The sequence below is a fragment of the Aphis gossypii genome, chromosome 3, assembly GCF_020184175.1.
Source record: "Aphis gossypii isolate Hap1 chromosome 3, ASM2018417v2, whole genome shotgun sequence".
Taxonomy (NCBI): Eukaryota; Metazoa; Arthropoda; class Insecta; order Hemiptera; family Aphididae; genus Aphis; species Aphis gossypii.
Genome location: NC_065532.1, coordinates 37,944,492 through 37,971,345, shown reverse-complemented (window position 1 = coordinate 37,971,345; position 26,854 = coordinate 37,944,492). Strand labels below are relative to the sequence as shown.

General features: G+C 31.2%; 1 protein-coding gene across 1 annotated transcript; it reads left to right on the top strand.

Annotated features, from left to right (window-relative positions):
* The first annotated feature begins 933 nt into the window (after positions 1 to 933).
* On the top strand, positions 934 to 18,506 carry LOC126550936 (uncharacterized). The gene is made up of 3 exons (XM_050203545.1): positions 934 to 1,259; positions 12,516 to 12,610; positions 15,893 to 18,506. Exons 1-3 carry the CDS (start codon positions 1,248 to 1,250, stop codon positions 17,928 to 17,930), a joined length of 2,145 nt encoding a protein of 714 aa, XP_050059502.1. The 5' UTR covers positions 934 to 1,247; the 3' UTR covers positions 17,931 to 18,506.
* The last annotated feature ends 8,348 nt before the right edge of the window (positions 18,507 to 26,854 follow it).

The following is a 26,854-nucleotide window of genomic DNA, read 5'->3' as shown; positions in this document are numbered from 1 at the left end:
TAAATATGAGTATGGAATAATAATATTGTTTGTCAACTATGTTATGATAGGCGAGTCTAGAACAATAAATTACAAATAACTACAGTGAAATCTTCCCTAACGGAAACCTCTTAATAGCTGACGTTATATTTTCAGAAACGGGGCCATTTTAATTACTTTTCAATGGGAAAACCTCCATATGCGGATACATATTTTATTCTTAATTTAAAAATAATGACAAAAAGACGACAGAAAAATTAAGTTACATTAGTATAACAATATAACGATAGATAATAATAATAAAAGAAAAAAAAATTAAAAAATAAACTAACTTATTTAAAATATTTTGTGTATTATTAAACGTCATGAAATTATGTAAAACTTATATATTATTTCTAATAGGTAGTTAATGTTTGCTTTTATTATAAATAAAATTCGAATTGATTTTATTTTTGTTATACTCGATTTAAAAATCAGAAATAAGTTTCTAAAAACTGTTCTCACGATATTATACTATTATAACGACGACTCGGTTTTCGCAAGCATATATAATAATAATAATAATAATATGATAATAATTTAAACTCAATATTTTAAGCATATAGAAATCGACCATCGATAATCAACCGGTATTCGCGCGTTTAAGCTGCGTACCAACAGCGGTTCCTATATATTAGGTAGATGTAATAATGACACGATACGTTTTACGTACAGCAGACAATCGGTGCATGGAAACGAAAACAACTTTATATACCTACGAATTCCAAGTAGGTTTAGTTTTTTATTTCTTTTTACGAAATCATATGTTGAACGCATACCGCGGAGACTACCGTGTTAAAACAACTCCGCGAACTACCATGACCACAAAACCTACAACACGCGAAGACTTGTGTCTTTGGGCGAATGGTGGGGACGCGAGATGAACACGTTAAACGATGACTGAGGCCGTCGTTCAAGACAGTCGGTTAGGACGTTAGGTGGGTATTGTAATGTTTCTTCAGTGGCTCAGTCTCCTCATTCCTCGTGCGTGCGACGGGCGCAAGTTCACTCGTTAGGTAAAACATATTACAATATCAGTTTATTTTTCGTGTGAAACGGCGTGCAGGCACGTTTGTATCATTATGATTCGATGTTAGTGCGTTTCATGTCGTTAGTCGTAATACATTAATATAATATTATCGTAAACGTTTATATTATTAAAAGTAGGTACGCGAATACCGTTTGACCATTGACATGTAACATAATATTATTATACAACGGTCGACAATATGAAAGCTGATGTGAGTAAAACCACTATATATTTAATATAATATTATAATAGATATACCTAAGTATTTGAATATTTCAAATTTAATGCAGCGAAAATGTATTCGTACACGGAAACAAATCAATAATATTATAATACGTAGGTACCTATTATAAAATAAAAATAAAAAAACATCGACTGTATAATTGTAAATGAAATATTTTTGAGTGAAAAAAATTGTTCGTTTAGAGGAAAGAGGATTTAAGTTTTTCACCAAAAAATCATAAAAGTCTAAATTAAACGTTAAATAACCAATATTTTATATTATGTCCTTAGCTACTTACACGATATCTATCTGAAATAGGCATAACGATATACATGAAAATAATATAACGATAACTAATATATGCAGCATCTATATTATATCAGCTGAATTTTAATTACTGTGTATATTATGTATATATGTTAGAGTTATTAGACCCTTTGGTTTGTTTACGAGGAATCAAAAAAAAAAAATAAATAAATAAATACAAATATTATTATGATTTTTAAGACCTGCGTAGTATGTTCATGTAAATGTAATGTTAGTATTAAAAACCGGGTATTTTTCAATATGAACGATTCATGATTAGATGGAACTAAATATTTTCACTTTTGGAGGTTACGAGCAGACTGGTATAATATATAACTGTATAGGTATATACACGCCCCTAGAAATACGAAGTTCCGTCAACAAAAATAATTATTAATATGAATAAGCAAAACATAATTGTTATTGGACGTTAGTGAAAAAATTGAAACTATTTAAGCGTATAAAATCTTTGTTAAATCATAAATTTACGTAATCAAATAATTCTATAAACTACATAATTAAATTATTTAAACTTAATATCTGTGATACCTACAATACTAGGTCCTACATGTATTTAAAATAAAGAAGGTCTATTATTTTAATATTGACTTATAAATGTATAAAAATTGTAAATATCTTATTACTTATCAGTTCTATTAGGTATTTTGGTACCTTTTTAGTGTAAAATAATTATTGAATTGTATAATATAGGAAATCAAATAAAATTGCGAAATGCAATAATTATATTATTTACATACAATCGTAAATTATTCATTGGCTATTAAACATTTATTCCGCTTATAATTATTATGACTTATAAGGTCACTTTATTAATTGACTGTTTAGTATTTTTATTATAAAAATATTAAACTGCTATATTTTAATATGTATAATTTAAAATATATTTTTATAGGGATTATGAAGACAACACATACCTTTATATTTATTGACTTATTACATTTTAAAATATCTAAACTATTATTGAATACAATTTACAAATGACTCGTGAAATGACTATAGTTTTGTAGTTTTGCTATCTTGAACCGTAATTAAAACAGAATTTAGAATATTTAAAATTACATACCTATGACAAACAAATTTAATTATACACCATTTTATAAATTACAATGTTTTTTCTATTATTCAATATTCAACAATAAGGTTTAAAACGTAATAATAATATAGGTATATATATCCAAGACCAAATAATGAATTATTTGATAATACAATATGTTAGTTACAGACCATAAAATTATAATTTTACATTATATTTTTTATATTTACTAAGTATTTAAAATCATATATTTTCATATAATATATGTTATTTATATTTTAATATACCTAGGTACAAACAAACAAATGATATTAAGCTTAAAATTATGAATAGTATTGACGGTAAAATTATTTGAAGGTAAATATTGTTTTTGCGAACAATGAAAAATGTAGGATAATTTGTCAAAAAAAACTTCTTACTAGTTATATTTTGAGTCTGACTACTGAAGATTAAATTTTATATGTAAATTACTAGACAGATTGAGGAAAGTAATAACTGTAGCGTTATACAGTAAAAGTTATTGAAATTATATATTTTGGAAGTGTATTTTCAAAAGTCAGAGAGAGTATTTATCAAATTTATTTTTATTTTTATTATACATATAACATACATATTATATTTTAGAAAAATATCAATTCAGAAGTTAAAAAAAAATTCTGATAAATAGTTAAATTTACGGTAGATAAACTTATATTTAATTAATAAAAACTTATTAGTTATTACTATATTTTCAGGAAAAAGTATTCCTATGCGATTATCATAAATATTTACTTCTAAATTTTAATATCCGATTTATGAATAGTAAAAAAACATAGTATATAATATTACTAACTTTCTATAGTCGTATTAGAATTTGATTAGGTACACCGAATTAAATTTAATCGATAATTTCTAGATAGGTATAAGATGTATAAATAAATAATTTTTTTTTTAACTTACTTTTAATCATTAATTTGTTTAAATACTAGTTTAAGAAAAATTAATTTTCGTAATAGCTGTTTTATAAACCACTATCACATTATATATTAATAAATTCAGTAGAAAACGTGACTTACGTATATGTACGTAGTGTCGAGTTCAAGAGCTCATAAATAAATGTACTTATCTAATACTAGAAGACGTATTATAGGTCTTTATTAGTGTGGGTTAGTTGACCGTAATTGGTTTTGGATTAATTCGTAATTATAGATAATTTAATATGAGCCCACATTAAATCCTTTCCAAAATTAAATTAAACCACGGATCCATCAATTTGTCATCCGTATTGTTGGTTCGATTGAAATTGATCTCGAAATAACCACTTAAGTCTTAACCAATGAATAGATAGTTTAATGTGTTGTCTTTCCATGTCTAATTGTAATCGTTTATTTTTACTGGCGTATTTAAAATTTATTTTTATAATGAATTAATATAAGTAGAATCATGAGTACCAATGAATAAATTGTGTGTATATTTTAGTCAACGGAATTCTGACATATAGATATTAGACATGTAGTTTTATCTAAAATGATTCATATTGAATTTGTAGAATGTTCAATTTATTATTACTATTAAAAAATGAAAATCATAACATCAGTCTACACTTTAACTCTTAAGCCAAATGCCTTTGAACTAACCGTAGTATCCAGTTAAAAATAAAACACGTAGCTTACCTAATAGTAACAGTATAATACTCTATACATCATAAATTTATCCATTATGGTTACTTAACGGGTAAATTTTATTGTAGTAGATATATTTTGTAACATATATACCAGAACATGTATAACTTAAACGATAATAATTTATTAATAAATTATCAAATTATTTACATTCGGCCATTCATAGTTACGAAATATTTTGTGACTTATAGTATTCAACATTTGTATATTGACAGTATTCTGATACGGTGAATTTATAGTTGATCTTGGTTCTTTGTATACTATAAGTATGTATAGAAGGAAATATTCGTTTTTTAATTTGCAGATGATGAGTATTTTAAAATGTGTGCAAAAATCATTTTATACTGTCCTTGGAGACATTTTAAATTTAATTGCTTTGAAGTAACTTGAGACGTGAAAGCGTAATATCAATTTTAAACAGTTTATTTGTTATTTGTTTTTGTTTTATTTTTTAAGTAAAAATTATTGACATAGCAGTCGTAGTTATACGTGTGGAAATTCCTTCTTTTATTTTATTCTGTTTTTCTTCTAAATATACATTGAGTAAATGCGATGCAATTAGTTCGGGTTTTGGACAACTTCATTGAACCACGACCTGCGTGTATTGGGACGTCAAGGATTTACTTTTGGTGCACAACAGCTTCAAAGCGACAATCTGATGGTGACCCTTAACCGAATCCAATTTTAATTAACCTTTTGCATGGCAAAATAACATAATATGTATAAAATTAAGTAAGGACGTTATCTATTCTATGTGTTGACGTATATTGCACTATTGTTTTAATCGCAATTATTCGTAGATTACAGTCTGATATTTAAATAAATCTATCATGCATTCATTTCATTCATTTCATTCAGGGTTTACCAGTCATTCGTATTATGATCGTTTTGTAATAAGTAATATCATACTATGTGTAGATTATTGAAAATACGATTTAGTAACTTAATTAAAATGGCGTAATGCACGGTAATATAAGTTGTTTTTATTTTTATTTTTTCAATTTAATATTTTGAAGAATTAACTAAAATTTATATTTATTAATTATTTAAATATATTCAAATACTTTCAGAAAAAAATAAAATACTTTAAATAGTTTAAATACTATAATACTATTAAATGATATACATACTATGTAAAAAATCAAATCTATGAAAAATAAACGAATTTACTATTCAGCAATTTTGTGTATAACTACAAATCCTATTTAACTATAGAAGGATAATGATAATTTTATAGCAATAAATTATGTTTTTTCATTAATTATGCAATTTTAACTTAAAAGTATAAATAATTGTATAAATGTTTTATTTTATAAATTGCAATTTTTACCTTTATTTATTTTACCTAAATCTATACCTATAATTAACCTAATATTAAAAGAAAAATAATAATAATTCAATAGTGCACATTCTATATAGTATTTCAATACCTATTTAAAATACTTTCAACACTTTTAACGAGTATGATTTATATGTTTTATAAACATTCATTGAGATCGGGGAGGAAGAATGGATATAAAAATGTAGCCTTAACAATTCGTCATGTATACTGTAGCTAACAATAATATAAAAAGTTAAAATTTATTGCTTCTAAGTTATTTCAGTATAGTCTGAAAATAATTATTAGTCATAATATTTTGTAGAACATATTATATAGTTTTTTTTGAATAATTTACTTTATATAAAAACTGTTAAATTAAAAAAAAAAAAAATCTAAGTAATAATATTTATGTAAGTATATGATTACAAGTAATCGATTTAACAAATCTAATGTTGTACATCTATAATAGTTATATTAGTTTGTGTTGTAATTTAAATTTTCATTACTTTTTCATTTTAAAACTTTAAAACAACTAACTGAGATAAAATTACTCTTAAACCTAGCTCATCAAAATTTATCATACAAACGTTTTAAACTTCAATGGTTTAGCTAAAAAAAATAAATGTAATTAAATTTACTAATTAATTCGATGAATACAAAGGTAAAAGATATTATTGGTTTTATTTTACAAATAAAACTTTAATCTGTTACGAATTGTATATTATCATTATCATTTTACATCATTATAATGACATCATATTTTTTTTATATGCTAACTCTGAAGTTGTTGATGCAAAAGTGATATATTCCTCGGGCTTCTACGATCATAACACGTGACTGTCGGACCACTGAATATAAAGTGAAAACACGTTGGTGAAGACTAAAATCGTTTCCACTAGTTGTTGAGTATCTACTTACATGGCCATTATGCTTTCTCGTAGTAATTTAAAAAATGAAAATTTCGCTCATTTTATTCGATAATTTTGGTAACAATAATCTTACATGGTACTGTTATCAAAATACGTATAAGTATTTTTCTTAATCATAATTTTTATTTTCAAAAATATTACAAAAACAATTTATTTTTAATACACTTAACTGTAACTAGTACACGGGCTTTGCAGGTACGATAGGCAAATGATGATTATTATTTGGTGGGAAATGGTTTTTGTGGAAATTATTGTAAGTCGAGAGCATTATTTAGGTTGTGAAATGTTATATTATAATACCTATTATAATTCGGTACCTAATACTATACTTTGTCTGGTGTATGACATAGTTTTATCAGCTTATATCAATAAGCGTAGGTTAGGCTATGTGTATTATATATATGTCTACTAATTATTACAAAATGTTGTCCTGTAAAACTATTATTCACTATTGAGCCTATAAGAACCGTTTTAGGACTTAATGATTCAACAAAACTTGTACACTACTTAAAGGGACATGACAATGTCTTAAGATTTTCCAATAGATAATTGGTGCGAACGATGTAACGATTGCTACATTGTTACTATAACTTTAGTTTGTGATGTTGTCTGATATTATAATACAATAAAAGTATAAGCATAATGCATAAATGCATATAACGATACACAAATAACACAAACATGTATAATGAATATTTTTTTTGTAGGTACCTACTTTTATATTTAAATTCACTATGAAAAACAAGCAAACTGTAATATTACAACAATCAAAAAAGTATTTATTATTTTTTCTGAATATTGTACGTCATAACGATAATTTAAAAATAATGTTTATCTTTAAATGTTTTAAATATTTTTAGCTCAAGTTGTTTTATAATGTAGACAGAAACGTATAAAATGAATCAATTCTAAAAATCAAACTAAACTAAACAAAAAATAATAAACTCATTTTTGCCATAATAGGTGCTCCTCATAAGGTTAAATTTAGTTTAACGATTATCTGGCTAATATGATATTATGTAAACAAAAAGGCACCTTCTACACGCCTGTCACATAATATGGCATGCCTAATTGAATGAAAAAATGTCGAAGAATAACACTATACACAATTACGGTATTAAAAATATTTCATAGAATAGATTCCTATCATCATTGTTACAAAATTAAAAACACGAGTGATTACTATTCATACAAACGCGAAGAATTCGATTAGCTCATGATTTCAGTCAAACTAATTCTGATGAATGGGTACTGACTACAATAATAGGTGTTTATTGTTAATTAATACCTACTGTTATTACTTATTATAGTCATAATCAATAGTCATGAACCAAAAACAGATTTGTGTATTGTATCGTATTGACAATCGTTTATACGAACAATGCTTTGCATCGCATCAGCTAGAATACTATAATAACATAACAGTAGGTATACAACTATAATTATTTTCTGTACAATAGTTTAAACATCGTTTTCTTAGGATATCATCGCACTAATTGTTTCACCTCTGATCAACACACAACATAAACAATGATGGCGATGGCAGGACCAAACTTGTGTTGTCAGCTTTAAAGTGAATAGATGTGTTATCAAAATTAAAATTAAGAACGCTATAATGTATTTATTTGTGTTCGTAAGTCAGTTTTTCACAGTATTTAAATTATTTACGAGTAATGCTCGTACTGTGTTTTAAAATTGAAATATTGCGAAAATAACTAGCGTACAGATAATATTTTCGTAACTTAAAAATAGATAATAAGTTTATTCACTCTAATACCAAAGCTAATAATACATAATGTCGGTCCTCCTGAACGAAAATTCTAAGTGTTACGCGTGGGTCAGAGAGAGAAAATACAAATAAATACAAATAGCGCACAGACATAATAATTGCTTTTACCTTAAATAATATTTACACAATAAAAACCAATATCAAACCTATTTCGACAGATGATGGAGAACTATTGGATTTTAAAAAATCTTTAGGATAAACTTCGACTAATGTTTTAAGAATATTGTATTCAAAACATAACAAAAATAACAATAAGACGAATGAAGAATTAACATCACATAATTACGTTATTCCATAGATTCGCTTTTACTGCGGAATCGTAATTTAATAATGAGTCAATTTTCCGTTTTCGTAGTCGTGCGAATTTCTAGTTTTTTTTTTGTAGATAAAATTACACATTTATAAATTTAATCTTTAAAAAGGATCTATTATATTATAACTTGCATATTAAATATTAATATTATATTATACCTTTAACTTACAATTTAATGTATTTAATGTCAAAAATACTTCCTTTAATACTTTAATAATACGATTGTTAACTACCATAATAGGTAATTTATCTATATTTTTAATTGTGATGGTGATGTTTTTTATTTTTGAAAGACCTATCTAAATTATCTTTAAACCGTGAAACGTAAGTAAACGTCGTGCCGACATATTTTTCAAGTACGAACACATCATTATCTGTACAATGGATTTGTATTATGGCGTCTATATATGAGGAAGTTGTTGAAAATAGTTTTGTTTATGCGATTTTAGTATTAATAAAGTACCTACTTACTTTAATTGCTAAACTTAGAATTGCCTAGGTTTATTTTTACACTATTATGCTGCAATCATGAGAATTTCGTTGTTAAAACGTTAGTTTTGATTCTTTGATGATTTTTAAGATCACTCACGGCTTCTAATGATTTTTTATGAATAACATTAGTTAATATATAAATACATTTTATACTTAATATTAACACATCGAATCTGCGTCTGGTATTAAGCGGGTCATTCGGTCATTAATTTTTTTATTAATTACCTATTTAATGGTTTTTTTTTCATTCCGATTTACTTATAGTGTAGGTATATATTCATTTTTCTAATCAAGACTCAATCGTGTGTATGCCTAAAATTTAAATAATTTATATTTCGTGCTTTATTCGTCCATATTTTACATGTTTAATACCTATACAATAAAAATAATACTTGTTGGTTAAATTTATTCTTAAGTGTTAAGTCTACTAGTTACTGACCGTTGCTTATAGTCCGAACAAAAGAGTGCAACTTGCATGCATATTCAAGTCTAAGTTTATTAGACCATATACACAACAAAGCGCTTTCACTCGGATTAAATAAAATAAGAATTACGTGCAAAAAGAAAAACTCGGCAAAACAAAATAAACCTTACGTTAAAAATACATACACGACCTTGGATATAAATTTAATATTTGAATACAAATATAGAGGTTTAACGTGTGTATCGTGGGAATCGTGTATTAATAATAAATATTATGCTCGGTGAGTTCTATACAATTTTTTGGCTACAAGTAGGCTGCATGTGTAAAATACATAGATGTCATTATCATAATAAAAAAAGTAATATACATATAAATTACTTAACACAGGTAATTTTGTAATTGCGTGATTGTTTTTTTTAAAATTGGAAACTTTTATGATGAAGATTTCAAAATAAAAATTACGATCATTGGTATGATACAATATTTTTACACGTTAATCGTTATAACAATATAATGATTAATTATTAACTATTTTTATTACAACTTTTTTTTAAGTATATTAAAACTATTACACACGATCCTGCAAGAAAATTTAATTAAATCGTTGATTAATCATAACTGATATAAATAGTTTAATAACAAAATTTTTAGAATACAACCAGTGTTAAAAGGTGAGATTTTAATGTCAGATCAAAGAAATGATAGCCAAAACGAGATATTTATACACGGGTAATTTAAATACATCTAATAAGTCTAGTATCTGTAAGTCAAAGGAATAAATCTTACTTAATTAAATAATAAACTAATAAATTTAAATATTATTTGTGATTGGAAACAATAAATAAGAAAAAATATATTAGTACTAGCCTAGTCGTCTAGTATTATACGAGTCAAGTTAAAATAATAATAATAATAATAATAAAACAATAATCCTAGCTGAAATACGGTATAGTTAGTGACTTTAGTGATAGGTTATTATTAATATGTACTTATTGTACTTAATATTTAGAGTTTAGACACACTAAATAGGTAGTCGTTGATTCTTCGTGTCAATAATATTATTATAGATATATTTAATACTATAGGCACTCATCATTTGCATGTAAAATATGACGCTATATAAAATATATGACGCGTTTTTCAAATACCAAATTTTATCTGGATCATAAAATTATTTATGAAGCGAGGAATAATAATATAACAATGTCTATTTTTAAATGTTTGTAAAAATAAATTTTAAAATCTATTATTTATTATTCACAAACATCTATCTTTGTGCCTGTTTTTTTTTTTTTTATCAATATCATAATATATATTCAATATTCATATCATTTAATCATAATATATATATGTGTTACATTTTTTTTTTGCACAGCACATGTGACTCATACAAAAATATCATCTAGAAAGCTATATGGCACGTGAGAAAAATATTAAGCTATTATTAAATATCCTCTACAGACTACAAGTGACTGAATAGTGCTTTACAAATACGTAAAACCTTAAATTGCGACTGTTTAACTCTGTTCCCACAGTTATTTGATGTAGGTATACTTGCAAACGACTATAAGAACGTTTTGGACGATAATTCGACAACACCGGTTTAAACGTTCGTAATGACGTCATCACATATCTATCTAACTGTTGTTTGATAAAAAAAAAAACAATAATAAAAAAATAAGTTCAATGACTAACCATATTTCCCGTGCATAATTCATAATAAATTATTTTATGCAACACACGATATATCAATAATACTAATAAACATTATGTAGTTGAATCGTTTTCGATTTACGATTTCAATTTGAAATGTACATTGTAGGTACCTACTTATTTATTTATATTTATTATAATTTTACGATACACCAATTGTTTGGTTACCTACTGCAAATTTTCGTGATATTTTTCAATGGTCTATTATGATTTCTAAGTCATGAGGACACTTATTATAATATGCGATTGATGTCGGGGAAATCAAAGATAGTTACTATACTTATTTTTCACAAACGTTACGGTGTGATATATTATTTGTTTTAAATGTATGCACATAATATACGTATGCACATTAATTTGATTTCTATAACAAGTAAATCATTACGATAATGTGAATTGAGGGTTTTTTAGGTTTGGGACAGTATATACCAATTATGTTATACAACTCTAAGGAAATATTCAAATGTAAATGGCATATTATTTTGACGATATTAATAACGATACAAGTAATTTTATTGTTTCACAATAAAAAAAAAATAATACATATATATTCTAATATTATCGTAACCAGCTTTTCGTCAACATATAATCTGCAAACGCTATTAACTGTCAATACAACTTAAAAGTATTTTATCTAAAATAAGTTACTCATCCCAACATAATTATCGCATAATATTTTATAGTATCTGAATTTTACGATTTAATGGGAATGAACGTGTGACTATAATTTAAACCGAAAAATAAACTAACATTTCTATCGTAGTGTTATGCCGGCCCTAATGTATAATACATATGCGAATTGCCTTTCATTATTATTTTTTATTTTTTTGTTAAATACATTTGTCTCCTTTCTCTGTGTGCTTACAGTACATCTGATGCAACAAAAATAATATTTTATCGCCAACGTTTAAATGACACATAAGAATTCCATATAGTTATTATGAAGTAATTAAGGAGCGTGCAGAAATGTTATCCTTCGTTGAATATTATGTTTATTATTTTGCTTAAGTCTTCGTTTCATGTGATTTCATCACGCTTTTGGGAATGTCTTATTGGGGACTTTATTATTATATTATTATTTTATAAGGTTTGTTTTTTTTTTTTTTTTTTAATAATAAATCATTGAATGAAAATAATGTAGTAGTAGGTACTGATTTGAAAATAATTTTCTTAGCAGACCAAACTGCAGTGTACCAATGTAGTACGTATAATAATGTCGTTTTTTATTTTGTGTTTGAACAGATTGGAATACATTTTATTATCACAATATTCACTTTGTTCGAGTCGTGGATAGCTGCTATTGACATTCCGTATGAAGATCTTAACAACCCATATAAGTAAGTAACTATTTTTGCATGGACAGTATTTAACACGTAGTTTAGATATGAACAGTAATGTTTATTTTATTTTATTTTATTGTAATTTACTGTGTTGAGTTTTAACTAGAAAATATACTAATATTATCGTCATCTAGATAGAAACTATAAAGCACTAGACGAAAGTAATACGTATAATAGTTTTTCAGAATGTGTTTCAATAAAAACATTTTATTTATATTTGCAACATATCTAAAACAAATCCTTTAAAGTTTATTTATATCTATTCCAAAAAAAAAAATAATAATAATAAATAACTGTAAATAGACATCATTGACAAGTTTTATTTACATAATAAAATTAGTATGATAATATTAATTATCATGAAACTCTAGAGTAATACAAATAATTATATAATATTTATTATCACATGAAATGTAATTTATTGTAACTTCACATAGGAAATAATATCTTTGTTACTAATGTAATAAAACACATACATTTTATTGTTACTTAATTTTTAATGTAATATTATATACGTAACTTAATAGCTAATTGAATAATAGTTGATACTAAATATTTATAAGTGTTATGTGGAAGATTTTACTGGAACGTAATATCTCGTACTTATTATAGATATCTAACTAACCTACCTTTGGGGGAAGTTTATAATTGAATTACGTTCTGAATTCTTCAATTATTATTACTAATCTGTCCGAGAAAAATAACTACTTGCTGTAATCTCTGAAATTATAACTTATAAGTAATGACTTATAATGTACATTATATTTTGTTTGTCAGTATTTTTTTTTCGGCACTATTTTTGTACTTAAAATTTCCATTTAGGTATAACGGGATTTATTTCGTGCACATAACACCAAAAAATAGCAGATATACGACGTGGTTATAGTTTTTTCAAGTCGCTACTTTTGTCATAACAATGTAAGTTAAATAATTACTGGCAATATTCATTAGGCAATAGGTATAAGACATAAATCTACGTTGACTTTAAATACTTAAGTAAATTTAAAAAATGAAAATCTTTAGATATATTACATTATTGCCATAATCAATTATTTTAGTTATGTCACATAAGAAAAAAAGGATTGAATGTTGTACTTTATTTATTTAAGTTTAGTAATAACAATGTGAATGACATAACTTAATATGCTTGTAATAAACTACCTATTAAATTAATTTCATTTTTTATTTTATTCCATTAATTATGTTTTTGTTTGGTAAAGCTTTAATTGGATTTTTTATTTAAGAATAAAATGTACCTAGGTACATATTATTATGCACTATATTTTAAAATGTCGCGTACAGTAATAATCGCTTATTGAACTCATGGTTAGTGTACTCATTCACCTATTCAACTCATATAGTCTGGCCATGTATACTTACGCATGTCGCATAGGAAAAAATTTGGCTATTAAACTTACTAGTTACTATATGTACACTGGTAAATAGGTCAATGTATATTGTTAAAGTAATGTTTGTACAATTTTTAGTCTGTTTTCTTGATTTTAGCGCATACATTTTATCTATTTTTTTGTCCTTCGTCGAAAAGTATTAAGATTTAAAAGTATGTTTTTATGTACGAAACAACATTTTTGAAAAAAAAAAAACATTTTATAATTTAATCGTTATATATTTTCATGTTTTTTTCTTTATGAATGACAACATTTATTTTAAATACATAGGTAATAATGAATATTTATAAATACTTAACTAAGTATAATTTGTTTGTTACAACGTATACAATATACATGTACGAGTATATGTATATGTTTTTATCCTTGGACCTTTCACTTAATTGACTTATTCTGTTAATTGATTTATTTTGTGTATATTATTTGATATTTTCAAATACAATTTTATGATTGCATTTATTTTTGCATTATTATATCGAATACTGATGTATATAGTTTACTTATGCGTACCTATTTTAAATACAATGTAATCATATTAATTATGACTATTAACTAATGATTTCATTGCTTGTGCATGTTTTTAAAAATCATATTATATATTATTATGTATTTTAACGCTAACTATATTAATTTTTTATTGCATTTTTGTGCATTTGACCCATTTATGAAATTACGTTGTATATATTAAATGCGGAATTTACAAGTTTAATTTAAACGTGAGGTGTAGTTCATGCGTATTGCATGCATATCATTTATAGTATTATTATTAAAAATAAGATGTAATACTATCATTTTTTTTTAACGATTATTAACATTATAAATACGTAATAAAATTATAAAAACAATATCTCATATACTTTTACACTACTCTATTAAAGAAAAAATTTGTTATTAATTATATCTCAACAGTTAAATATGAAATAAAATTAAAAGTTAAACATCATTTAAACTCTATATAGGTACGCACACATTTGGTTAAAGGACTCTTGCAATTTTGATTTTTAGTATTCCAGCTTAGATAAATATGTGTATACACGTTGAAAGTGCATCGCCTCCATATTTTATGTTGTGCGTAGGTTTTCACACATTTTAATAGGTACCTACAATAATAACCGCTGTATTACGCATCACCTGTTGTATATATTATAGTAACACATTTTCATAATAATATTATAATACGATAATCGATTAAAATATATCGGATTCAAATCTCAAGTGGATGAAACACAGCAGACATCCATTGTTTTCTCTACCGATTGTTATCCCACGTGCGAGTCGTGTCTAAAAAATCACGTTTTGTGTTTCAAAAACCGCGAGGTCAACATTTGGGAGACAACCTATAACACGGTTTAAGTGTATATACCTGCGATTGTTCATTATTGTTTTTAGCGTATCATTTAACTATGTACACATAACATCGTGTATTGTGGATGTTGTACGTACTTACCGCAGGTAACAGTTTATTGTAAGAGTATTGCGTGTGTGTGTTTTAAAAATGACTAATTCGAGTGCTGTAAAAAAAAAAATCATCTCGTTTGCGTGTGTTTGAATATTAACGTTATTATTAATTCACAATCCACATACTGCACCCATTTGTCCGGGATAAATCACAATGTATACATCGAGTCACGGTGAAACTCGTGTTAGACTTAGAAAGTACGCATACAAAAATATCGATTTTCGCAAAATACGTGGCTTCTCCGCACAGTAAAATTTGTAATTTGCACGCCGGAACCGCACACCGATCTGAAAACTTCCTCGACGAATCGGTTAGGTATACCACCTTTGTGACGGGGCTGACAATATAACTTATAATTTATGAGTGTTCACGATTATCGATATCATATTAAATCCCTTCTTTTTTTTCCAGGTTATGTCTACCACAGTCCAGTTGTGCGGGAGTGGACCAGAAAGCGGCCGCGGCTGAGGCGGAGAGCGGCGACGGCGTGGGCGGGCTGCGGCGAAACTGTCTGTGCGACGACCGGTGCGCAGAGTTCGGCGACTGTTGCACCGACTCGGCGCACTTCGACCCGGTCGAACAGCAAAACTCGGCCGCCCGGCACGGGTGCGTGCTCACCGACGTCAAGGGCGGCGCGTACGTGGTGCACAGGTGTCCGGCCGCGTGGACGAACGCTCGCGTGCGGGACGCTTGCCAAGCGGCCGACGGCGGCGGCGGCGGCGACGGCGGCATGGTCGACAACCCCGTGACCAGCCGGACGACGGGACGCGCGTACCGGAACCGGTTCTGCGCGGCGTGCAACGACGACGCGGCCGACCCGATCCTGTGGGACACGCGGATCGTGTGCGACTCGCTGACGGACGTGGCCGCGGGCGCCGAGCAGACGGTGCTGGACACGCTCAAGTACAACGCGACGGCGGGCCGGTGGACGGTGCGGTTCGCCGGAAGCGCGTACGAGTGCGACGCGCTGGCGGTGCCGCCGACCGCGGCCCGCGCCCGCCCGTGTCTGCCGGAAGCCGTGGTGGCGTGCCATCCGAAGTGGCCCAGAGACGAGATCCGGTCCAACTGCGAGGCGTACACGACGGTGGTGTACGACAACGAACAGCCGTACAAGAACATCCACTGCGCCATATGCAACCACGTGCTCGTGCAGAACGTCTCGTGCCAGCCGTCCGACGTGCACCTCAGGTTCCCCAACCAGTTCGGCGTCCGAAGTTTCACGGCTCTGTTCGTCGCCCGGCCGGGACACCGCGAGTGCCGAGGGCCCGACACGTTCTACGACCCGTTCGGCAAGACGTGCCGGTCGCTGTCGGTCACCGACGACGGCGTGCCGCTGGACTGTCCCGTGGTGGCCATGTATCCGGCCCCGGCCGAGGGCTGGCGGCCGCCCGACCCGGACGTCCGGTACGTGACGCTGGACAACGGCACGGTGGCCGTGTGCGCGGACGCCGACCGGCGGCGGTCGTCCGACCACTCCGGCGGGTACGTGGCGCTCACTTACGCGGGCCTGGGCGTGTCGGCGGTCCTGCTGGTCGTCCACCTGGCCGTGTTCGCGGCGCTGCCCGAGATGAAGAACCTGTCCGGCAAGAACCTCGCGTCGTTCTGCGTGTCGCTGCTGTGCTCGTACGCGGCGTTCGTGGCCGGCAACTGGCTGACCGGCGCCGCGTGCTACGCCGGCGCCGCCGTCACCTATTACGCGTTCCTCACGTCCTTCGCCTGGATGTTGGTGATGAGCTTCGACTGTTGGCGCACCCTGCGCCTGGCCACCGTCGAGTTGCGCGTCACCGGCGGCCGGCAGACCAAGAAGTTCCTCGTCTACTCGGCCGTCTGCTGGCTGGTGCCGGCCATGATGACGTTCGTGGCCGTGGCCGCGGACGCCGTGCCCGCCGTGCCCGACCACTTCCGGCCCCGGTTCGGCGCCGACCAGTGCTGGTTCGGCAGCAAGACGGCCCTACTGGCGTTCTTCGCCGGTCCGCTGTCCGCCGTCATGGTTGTCGACGTCGTGCTGTTCGGCTGGACCGCGTACATGATCCACTCCAGCCGGGCCACCGTCCGGCACGTCAACACGCGGCACGTGCGCCGCGACTTCCGCATGTACTGCCGGCTGGCCGTGCTCATGGGCCTCACCTGGACCACCGGCATAGCGGCCAGCTACACGGACGCCGCCTACATGTGGATGCTGTTCGTGGCCCTCAACACGTTCCAGGGCCTGTTCGTGTTCGTCGCGTTCACGTGCCGGCGGCGCGTGCTCGACTCGCTGGTCCGCGGCGTGGGCGGCGGCGCCGGAGCCGTCCACCTGGGTCTCGGCCACCGTCCGTCCGACGAGAAGTCCAAAGACGGCGACCGGAAGAGCTTCCACCGCGGCCCGCCCCTGTCGTCGTTCTCCTGGTCGTCCAGCGACAACGGCACGCCCATCAGTTCGGAGAAAACCACCGACACGTTCTACTGATCCGCGAGCGTTCGATTTATTATTATTTATTTCCGATCGCGCCGGACGAAGAATCAAAACGCAAAATTCCAAGACTGAACTGAATGATTGGCTGCGGGGCCGAGAACAATAGCATTACGATTATGATACGGACGCCACTCGATCGCCGCCGCTGGCAAGACGCCGCTCTATTCCTCTCTAGATCTTTATTTTTATTTTATTTTTTTTTTTTTTTATCGATTTTTGAACTTTTCTCATGACATTTAAATTTACCCGTGCTCGTGTGTTTTTGACGACTCTGAGTGTGTTTTCTTTTGTAAGCATATATTATGTTATTGTATGTTATATTATTTTCGTGTTTGTATGATTTATAGGTTTACGAAGCAAATTTAATAATAATATTATAAGTGCACTTAAATTTGTATACATAATTATACTACCTAATGAATTATAGTTATACAATATAATAATATTATAATTGTAATATGTCAAATTGACATGTTTTTGATTCGATGTTACGATTAATTCAATCACGTGGTTTCTACATTTTATATTATTTATCATCGTTTTGATAATTAAAATATTATTGACATAGAATGACTTTTATTTTATTTGTTTGGACCACTTCGAATCGTTATTTAACTGCTCGTCAACACGAGTTTGTTTAGTATTATTATTATTATTTAAACAATTATAGGTCGAAGGCGAACGATGGTCATAGCTCGTCGGGCTTGACGAACCGCGGTGGAGCAACGACCAGCTTGATGTTTTCTCCTCTGATTAATACATCGTTTAAATATTATACCGCGATGTCGAAGGTGCCATTTGGAGGTATTTGATATTTACGTTAATACAAACGTATTAAATATAAATTATTTTATTAACTAAAGTTGTTTGGTAATAAAAAACGGTTTTTCGTTATTACGTAGTCGATTTACAAAGTACGTGCCTAATATTATAAATAATTATAAGACTCATTTAAAATAAATTTAATAAAAAAGCCGGTTATTGCTTATCAAACCGTTAGTATACCTAACAACTATTACATGACACCGAACGAATATTATGCAGCCGTAGATGATAAAAATTCAAATAAACAATAACATATTATAGTAATTATATAAGACCATAATATTATTGTACAACGACAGAACGACGGCAGTATAGGTATATGTGATCGATCAGTGCAATATTATTACTGCAAATATATAATAATATGTTTTTTATTCTCTCGTGTTTCACACCATTGTCGGTGCGTATGCAATAATATTTAAATGTTAGAATGTGGTACGCGTTTTATTTTTATTTTTATAAACACAGATGATGATGAGTTAGAAGGTGAAAGTTAGGTTGTGGATGGGACGCGATGTACTAAAATGAATTCTTACGTAATAATAATAATTATGCCTACATACCGACGATGAAAACGGTGAGTGTCTCACGTGTGCGCGCTCACATGCGAGGAAACGTACCGTGGCGCTTCGCCTGACGTACGTGATGTCTACATGCAGGATTAGATTATTATAATATTATCATATTATATTATATTTTAGTTCGTACCCATATGAATTTTTTTTTTTTTTTTTTAATTAACCGGGTTCAGTCTGAAACTAACAGAGGAACGCACAAGACCGGATAACGTAGTTGTGGTATACATATAATTATTATTATTAGGCCGCGTGTTTGCATCGCGGTAAGTAGTGCAACGAAACGTCCGGTAGTGCGTATGATGGTGAAAACAAATATCGCACAGATTTCGTGGCGTAGATAATATTATGAAAAGACTGTAATTTTGGGTCTTCAAAAATCGTATTGTATTAAGTCGGAGCACTATCATGTAGATACACGGAATTTACAGACCAACAAATTATTTAAATATTTACGTCGCAATAGTGATGTGCAGGCCAAATACTCGTATATTTCGTATATTTATGTGTTAGAGAAAAATCGCATAAATAAATTAAAGAGTAAGATGTATTTTGAAATTGTTCAGACTGCTTCTCATTGATATTAAAAAAAAAAAATGTTTGCAAATAAATACAAATAATCAAATCAATATTAATAGATTACTGTTTACTAAATAATAATCTACTCGTTGATTGGACCGACTTTATGCACATTTCAAACCGACTTATTTTTCAACATGGGTAGTACATATGCATTATGTGAATATCGAAAATATTATATAGCTTCAAAATAATGTGAATAAATGAAAGTAATGATCTACTTTGATCAAAAACTAATTAACTAAGTATGAAATCTAGAGATATGACTACTAATAAATACAATTAAAGTATATTATGTAGGTACAAATAAATCCATTAGCAATGAATAGAAGTACATTTGAAAAAAAACTTTACTGTATAGTTTTCATTCGACTCGAGGGTGAAGAGTTTGGATTAGGGTCGAATAATGCAAATATTATTGTATAGTAGAGGGAAAAGAGCATGCGTGTGTATTGAAAAGTCTGCTGACTTCGTGAAACTTAATATGAGTTATACTTAACACAACATTTCTGTGCACACGAATAAAATAGTTATTGATGTGCAGTTAACATTTCTGCAGGTGCGAACACGAAACGTTTTCACGATGTTACTCGCGACGACCTGCAGCTGTACGGTGACGACTTAGTGCGTAGTGGCCAAAATCTGTTGGTTTCAAAGGCAAGGACGAGGAAGACGTAGTGCCGTTAGGCCGTGCTCAAAGAAAACATGCATTTCGTTGGTGAACGGCATATCTCGGGACTGCGCAATACAATCGTGGCCTCGGAAACGCGTGTCACCGAGGAATAGTTCCGGAAACAACGATGCAAAGGCTTGTGACCAAGTGGTGTGATGCGCATCAGAGATATCGAGGTATTTAATCGAGCGCTTAGCGCAGAACGTCTTGTAGACGCTAACCGACTTTGCGATCCAAACGATTATATTTACGACTTGCTCAAAGCAAAACACAAGAACGTGATCAGGGACGAGCTGCGCGCGGTGTGCGGGTCGGAGGACATTCGTCCTCGGCGATGACAGGACCACCGAGCCTTTGCAGTCGCAGGCCGCACTGGCGCGCTGCCCCCGTACGACTTTATTTCGTAGTAATCGCGCCTTGAATAAATTAGAGTTACTGTGCACGTCATCAATTGTTATCGTTTAAATAATTATGTTATACATGTTATTATTGTTGTTAATATTGTTATCGTGTTGGCTAGAAAAATGTCGTTTTTATTTCCTTAAGCGATTATTCAAATCGTAGACATATCGTATTGTTTGCAGTATGAGTACGGATATTTTGTGTACCTATATAATATTTATACTATTTGAAATATTGTTTTAGAATTTTTTCGACTAATTGACCAAAGTAACTGTTTATTTTCGAAAATAAATAAAGTAAGGCACGATTGAAAAATTAAGGTTATTGAATTGTTTTATTTCTATAAATGCTTATTGTTAGAATAACCTATGATAATATTTTTCTTTTTAATCCAACTAATATACCTAATTATATTAACCTAATATACCTATTATATGATATTTAGAAAATTAATAGGAATGTACCTATATTCAACCAATTTACAAGATTATATTTAATATAATATTGTAAACATTTAATATTTGATGAATAGGTATTTATACTTAATAATATGGTTAAATTACATTGTAATTTAATTAATAGAAAACAAATGAAAAATGAATTAATTTTTATACGTTTTTAATTTTATAAAATGTATATTTAAATTATTAAATTGCCATGCGAAACATTGAAGAATAACAATCCAAACATGTTAAATATAGGTATACTAAATATTTTAAATTTAAGTAAATACGCTTTCTATTTCACTAATAATATAAATTAATATACTATTATTTTTGATCGTTTTTATGTAAAATAATGCGAAATATCTTTTTATATGTTCGTAGTGATTTTTTGTCTTAAAGTTTTTATTCTCATAGTTTGATACAAAAAGTACTTTTTGGAAAGCGTATGTTTTGAAAATCGTAATTTATTTTTCTAGGGTAGAGTTGAAATTTACCTCAGGGGAACACCTAGTGTTACGGGCTTAGCGAACCCGGGGCCCCGAGCTGAGGCGTAGGGAAAGTGGCGCTCCCATCGCCCAGTGCACCTTAGTACGTGTACTGCAGTAGCCCTGCCCTTACCTTAATTGGTTGGGGTAGCCTGGTCCTCCAGCATGGGGGTTGAGCGTCGGGCTAACAACTCGACCTTATAAAACTTTTTACCGTTAAGAAACCATCAAATAAGCCTCGGAACTGGATCAATCATGGTAAACAACTGGAATCGGAAAATGGACTAAATTTGGGAACTTGGAACGTAAGAACTTTGAACAAACCTGGAGCTCTAAAATATGTACTTGAAGAACAAAACAAGTATAATCTGGACGTACTAGCTATACAAGAGATCAGATGGACTGGTAACGGGAATATCAAAAAAGAAAATATAACTCTTTTCTACAGCGGATCTGAAAATGGTAAACATGAAAATGGAGTGGGTTTTATGATACAGGACAAAATATTACCAGGCATAAAACATTTTTCAGCAGTCTCAGATCGGCTTTGCTACATCCGAATAGCGGGTAGGCTATTTGACCTAGTCATAATAAACTGCTATGCACCAACGGAAGATAAAAATGAAGACCTTAAAGACAATTTTTATGAAGATCTGGAAGCATTATATGATAGCTTACCGGTACATTGTGTAAAAATGGTAGTAGGAGATTTCAATGCGAAAGTTGGAAAAGAAAATAGGTTTAGACCAACAATAGGACCAGACAGCTTACATAACATCAGTAATAACAACGGAACCAGACTGGTCAATTTTGCTTTTTCGAAAGACATTATAATTAGTAGCACATATTTTCCCCGGAAAGGCATACATAAGCATACATGGAAATCACCTGACGGTAGGACGAAAAATCAGATAGACCACATACTAATAAACAAAAGGCATGGTAGCTGCATTCAGAAGGTGAGATCGTATAGAGGAGCCGATGCAGATACCGACCACTACCTACTGTATGCAAAGTTCATTATAAGACTATCAGTGAAATGGAGAATGGCATCGAAAAAAGCCAGAGAAAGATTCAATGTACAATCGTTAGAAAATATCGAAATAAGTAGAAAGTATGCCGAAAATCTACGACACAACCTAGAAAGGACTAAGAGTCACATAGAAAAGACGAATGACAAGAACGTTTGTGTAAACAGTAGATGGACACAAATAAAACATGTAATAACTAACAGTGCAAATCAAGTTTTGGGAATGGAGAATAAGCAGCGAAAAAAAGACTGGTTTAATGATTTATGTAGTGATGCCGTAACCAAGAGAAATGAACTGAGAAAAAGAATGTTGCAAAATTCCTCACAGGAAAATATTAATATTTTCAAAGAACAAAGTAGACAAACAAACAGAATTTTGAGGAGAGAGAAACGGTTGCATGAAAAGAAAAAGATAGAGGAAATTGAAAGGAATAGATCCAATACTAGAAAGTTTTTCAAAGAAAGCGGAAGTATCAAAGCTGGTTTCAAACCACAAACAAGAATACTCTCAGATGATTTCGGAAACCTAATCACAGAAGAGAAGGAGGTAGTGAGCCATTTCAAAGAATACTTTAATCAGCTCTTAAATCAACCAGTAGTAGAGGAAGGCAACGAAACGATCTATTACCATACAGCAGAACCAAAGATAGAAAAACCAGAACGAGAAGAAATCGACAATATAATCAATAAGCTTAAGAACAATAGAGCACCTGGGGAAAACAATATAGTGGCTGAGTTACTGAAAAAAGGTGGTACTGAAATAAGAAGAGAAATTATGGAAATGATCTCAATTATATGGGATAAAGAAACCCTCCCAGAGGACTGGAATACTGCAGTAATATGTCCTATATTAAAAAAGGGGGACCCGACCAAGACAAAGAACTACAGAGGTATATCTCTCTTAGACACGTGTTACAAAGTGTATTCGTCATTAATATTAGAAAGGATTAACCCATATGTTAACGAAATAGTCGGGGAGTATCAAAGCGGCTTTAGAAAAGGTAAATCGACATTGGACCATATTTTTACACTGAGACAGATAATGGCTAAGTTCTATGAATTTGATAAAGAACTGCACCTTATATTTATAGATTATAAGCAAGCTTATGATAGCATTAATAGGGACAAACTATGGGAAGCACTGGAAGTTCTAGGCATTCCTAAAAAGTACGTAAGTCTTATAAAAGGGTGTAACAACAGAACTGTGTGCAGAGTTCGTTTCCTTCAAGAAATGTCTGAAACTTTTGAGGTAAAATCAGGCCTTAGACAAGGTGATGCTCTATCACCCACCTTGTTTAATCTAGCATTAGAAAAAGCAATGAGAGAAGTATGGGACGGTCGAAAGATGGAAATATGTGGGAAACGAGTAATATTGGCATACGCAGATGACATTGTGGTAATGGGAGAAACTAGAGAGGAAGTCATGAATACTGCGTCCAAACTCTTGAAAGCAAGTAAAACCATAGGGCTGCGTGTAAACGAGGAAAAGACGAAATACTTAGTGGTAGCAAGAAGAAGCCCAAACACAGACCACATAACAGTAGATGATTATAGTTTCAAGAAAGTGGAGGTATTTAAGTACCTAGGTGTTAACATAAATAGCAACAACGACATGCATGAAGAAATCAATGATCGAATAGCATGTGGCAATCGATGCTACTATAGCATAATGAGACTCCTTAAATCAAAACTACTGTCACGTAATTCAAAGACACTACTGTATCATAGCTATCTACGACCAATAATCACATACGCGAGTGAAACATGGTCACTGACCAGAGGAGACAGCAAACGGCTAATGACCTTCGAAAGAAAAGTACTGAGAAATATATACGGCCCGAAATTCGATGCAGAATCGCAAACTTATGAAAGAAGGAATAATCAAGAACTACAGGAGTTATATAACAGGCCAAATATTATTGCATATATAAGAAGCAAGCGTCTGGAATGGTTCGGTCATGTTTGGAGAGCGGATGGACAAGTAATAAAAGAAGTTTTAATTAACACAATAAATAAAAAACGTCCATTAGGAAGACCAAGGACCCGATGGGTGGACGTTATAGCTCAAGATATAAAAAACATAGAGGAAGCGTCATCTTTTGACGACGCATACGATAGAGAGAAATGGAGAGGTTTTGTGATGGCAGCGATGGCACTTAATGGGCCGATAAGCTGAAGAAGAAGAAGAAGAAGAGTTGAAATTTTGTATTTCTGTTACTTGGTGGTTTTAATTTTTGTAAGCTGAGGTGTTAACTGGTAAGTAATAAAAACTCTAATATACCTAAAGGTGTCTTCAAAAAAAAGTACGAGAGGAATATAATCTTAAACCTCACTTCCACTTACCCTGATCACGTCACTACATTCACAGCTTAACTCAGATTCTAATATATTATACATATAGGTAAGTACTACAATAATTCAGTACATTGCTGCATAATAGTATTTCATGATAATTACAACTTATGCCAAGTTTGTGTTATAAACTAACACAGGTGTGCGTAATTTGATAAAAAATATCAAAATAAACACAATATTTTGAGTTGATTTAAGTTTATATCGTAAAACAAAGTTATATAAACCAACAATAAAGATTTATTGAGATTTTATGTTTTATTAACGACATTAGATGTATATGTTTAGTTTCTAATATTTAAATTATTTAATTTAATCTTGTATATTTTCACCAGCTATAAAAATCACAGAGATAATTATTTACCCTCCCGACACCACAACATAATTTATATTGATATCATATAATCTCTTTAATCTAATATTTAACTTAGATCCATTATTTTAACTAAGTGCAGCATTCACCTGATATGTGTTTACAAGTATAGTATAAAATTCAACCAAAAAAACTGTCTACATTACTAATTAACTAATAGGTAGGTACTAAAATACTTATCAATTTTTGAGCAAATATTATAAAAGTAATAAAATAATGTTCCAACGCCCATTTTAAAAATAATTATACTATAGAAGTATATAGAATATAATAATATTTATCAGCACCCGACGACCGCATTACCAAATTATTTTTTATGTGTCCTACTAAAATGGATAAAACTTAATTATTATTAAATTTCGAGAGTCAACATTGCTTGTTTATCGTTTCAACATATATATTTTACTGTTTTCGCATTTTAGCCCTTAAAAATTATTTCTTAGATAATATGTATAGAATATAGATACACATAATGTACTTTTATATTAAGATAAAATCATATACACATCACATAATGTAAAAAATTAAAATACATATAATTGCATCTTATTCCATTTATATATTTAATATAGGTAAGCCTAAATATTTAACACGCGTTTTCTGTTATATAAGTTATATAAATAAATACCTACATGTTATAATAGTTAACGGCTGAATTGCATACTTCATATAGGTGTAATTTACATAAAAATATTTTTTAGGTATTTTATTTAAAGATCTCAGAATGTTCTTAAGTTCTTTTATTTTAAGGCCAAAGGGCTAATCCTTATTTGAATGATTTTAATAAATGTGCGATATTTAGAGGTATGTCAGTATAATATTTATGCAGTTATAAAATATAATATGACAATATATTATATACACAATACAAGTATATTTGTGTATTTTATACACTGAATATTGTACACATAATATGCTATATACAGTGTATATTAAGTGTATAATAAATGTCATGAAAATATATACTAATATTCTGTATAGTTATACTTGTAACTTATTTGTCGGTAAACTTAACTTTAATAATTTTAATTAAAATATAAATAATTGTATGGATTTAATATTCTTACCAAATATTTATATTCAAATTGTCTATCCATTCCACATGGTATAATTTTAAAAACATTTTCTGTCTTTATGTGTTATTTATAGAAATATAAACTTTAAATACCTAGGTATAA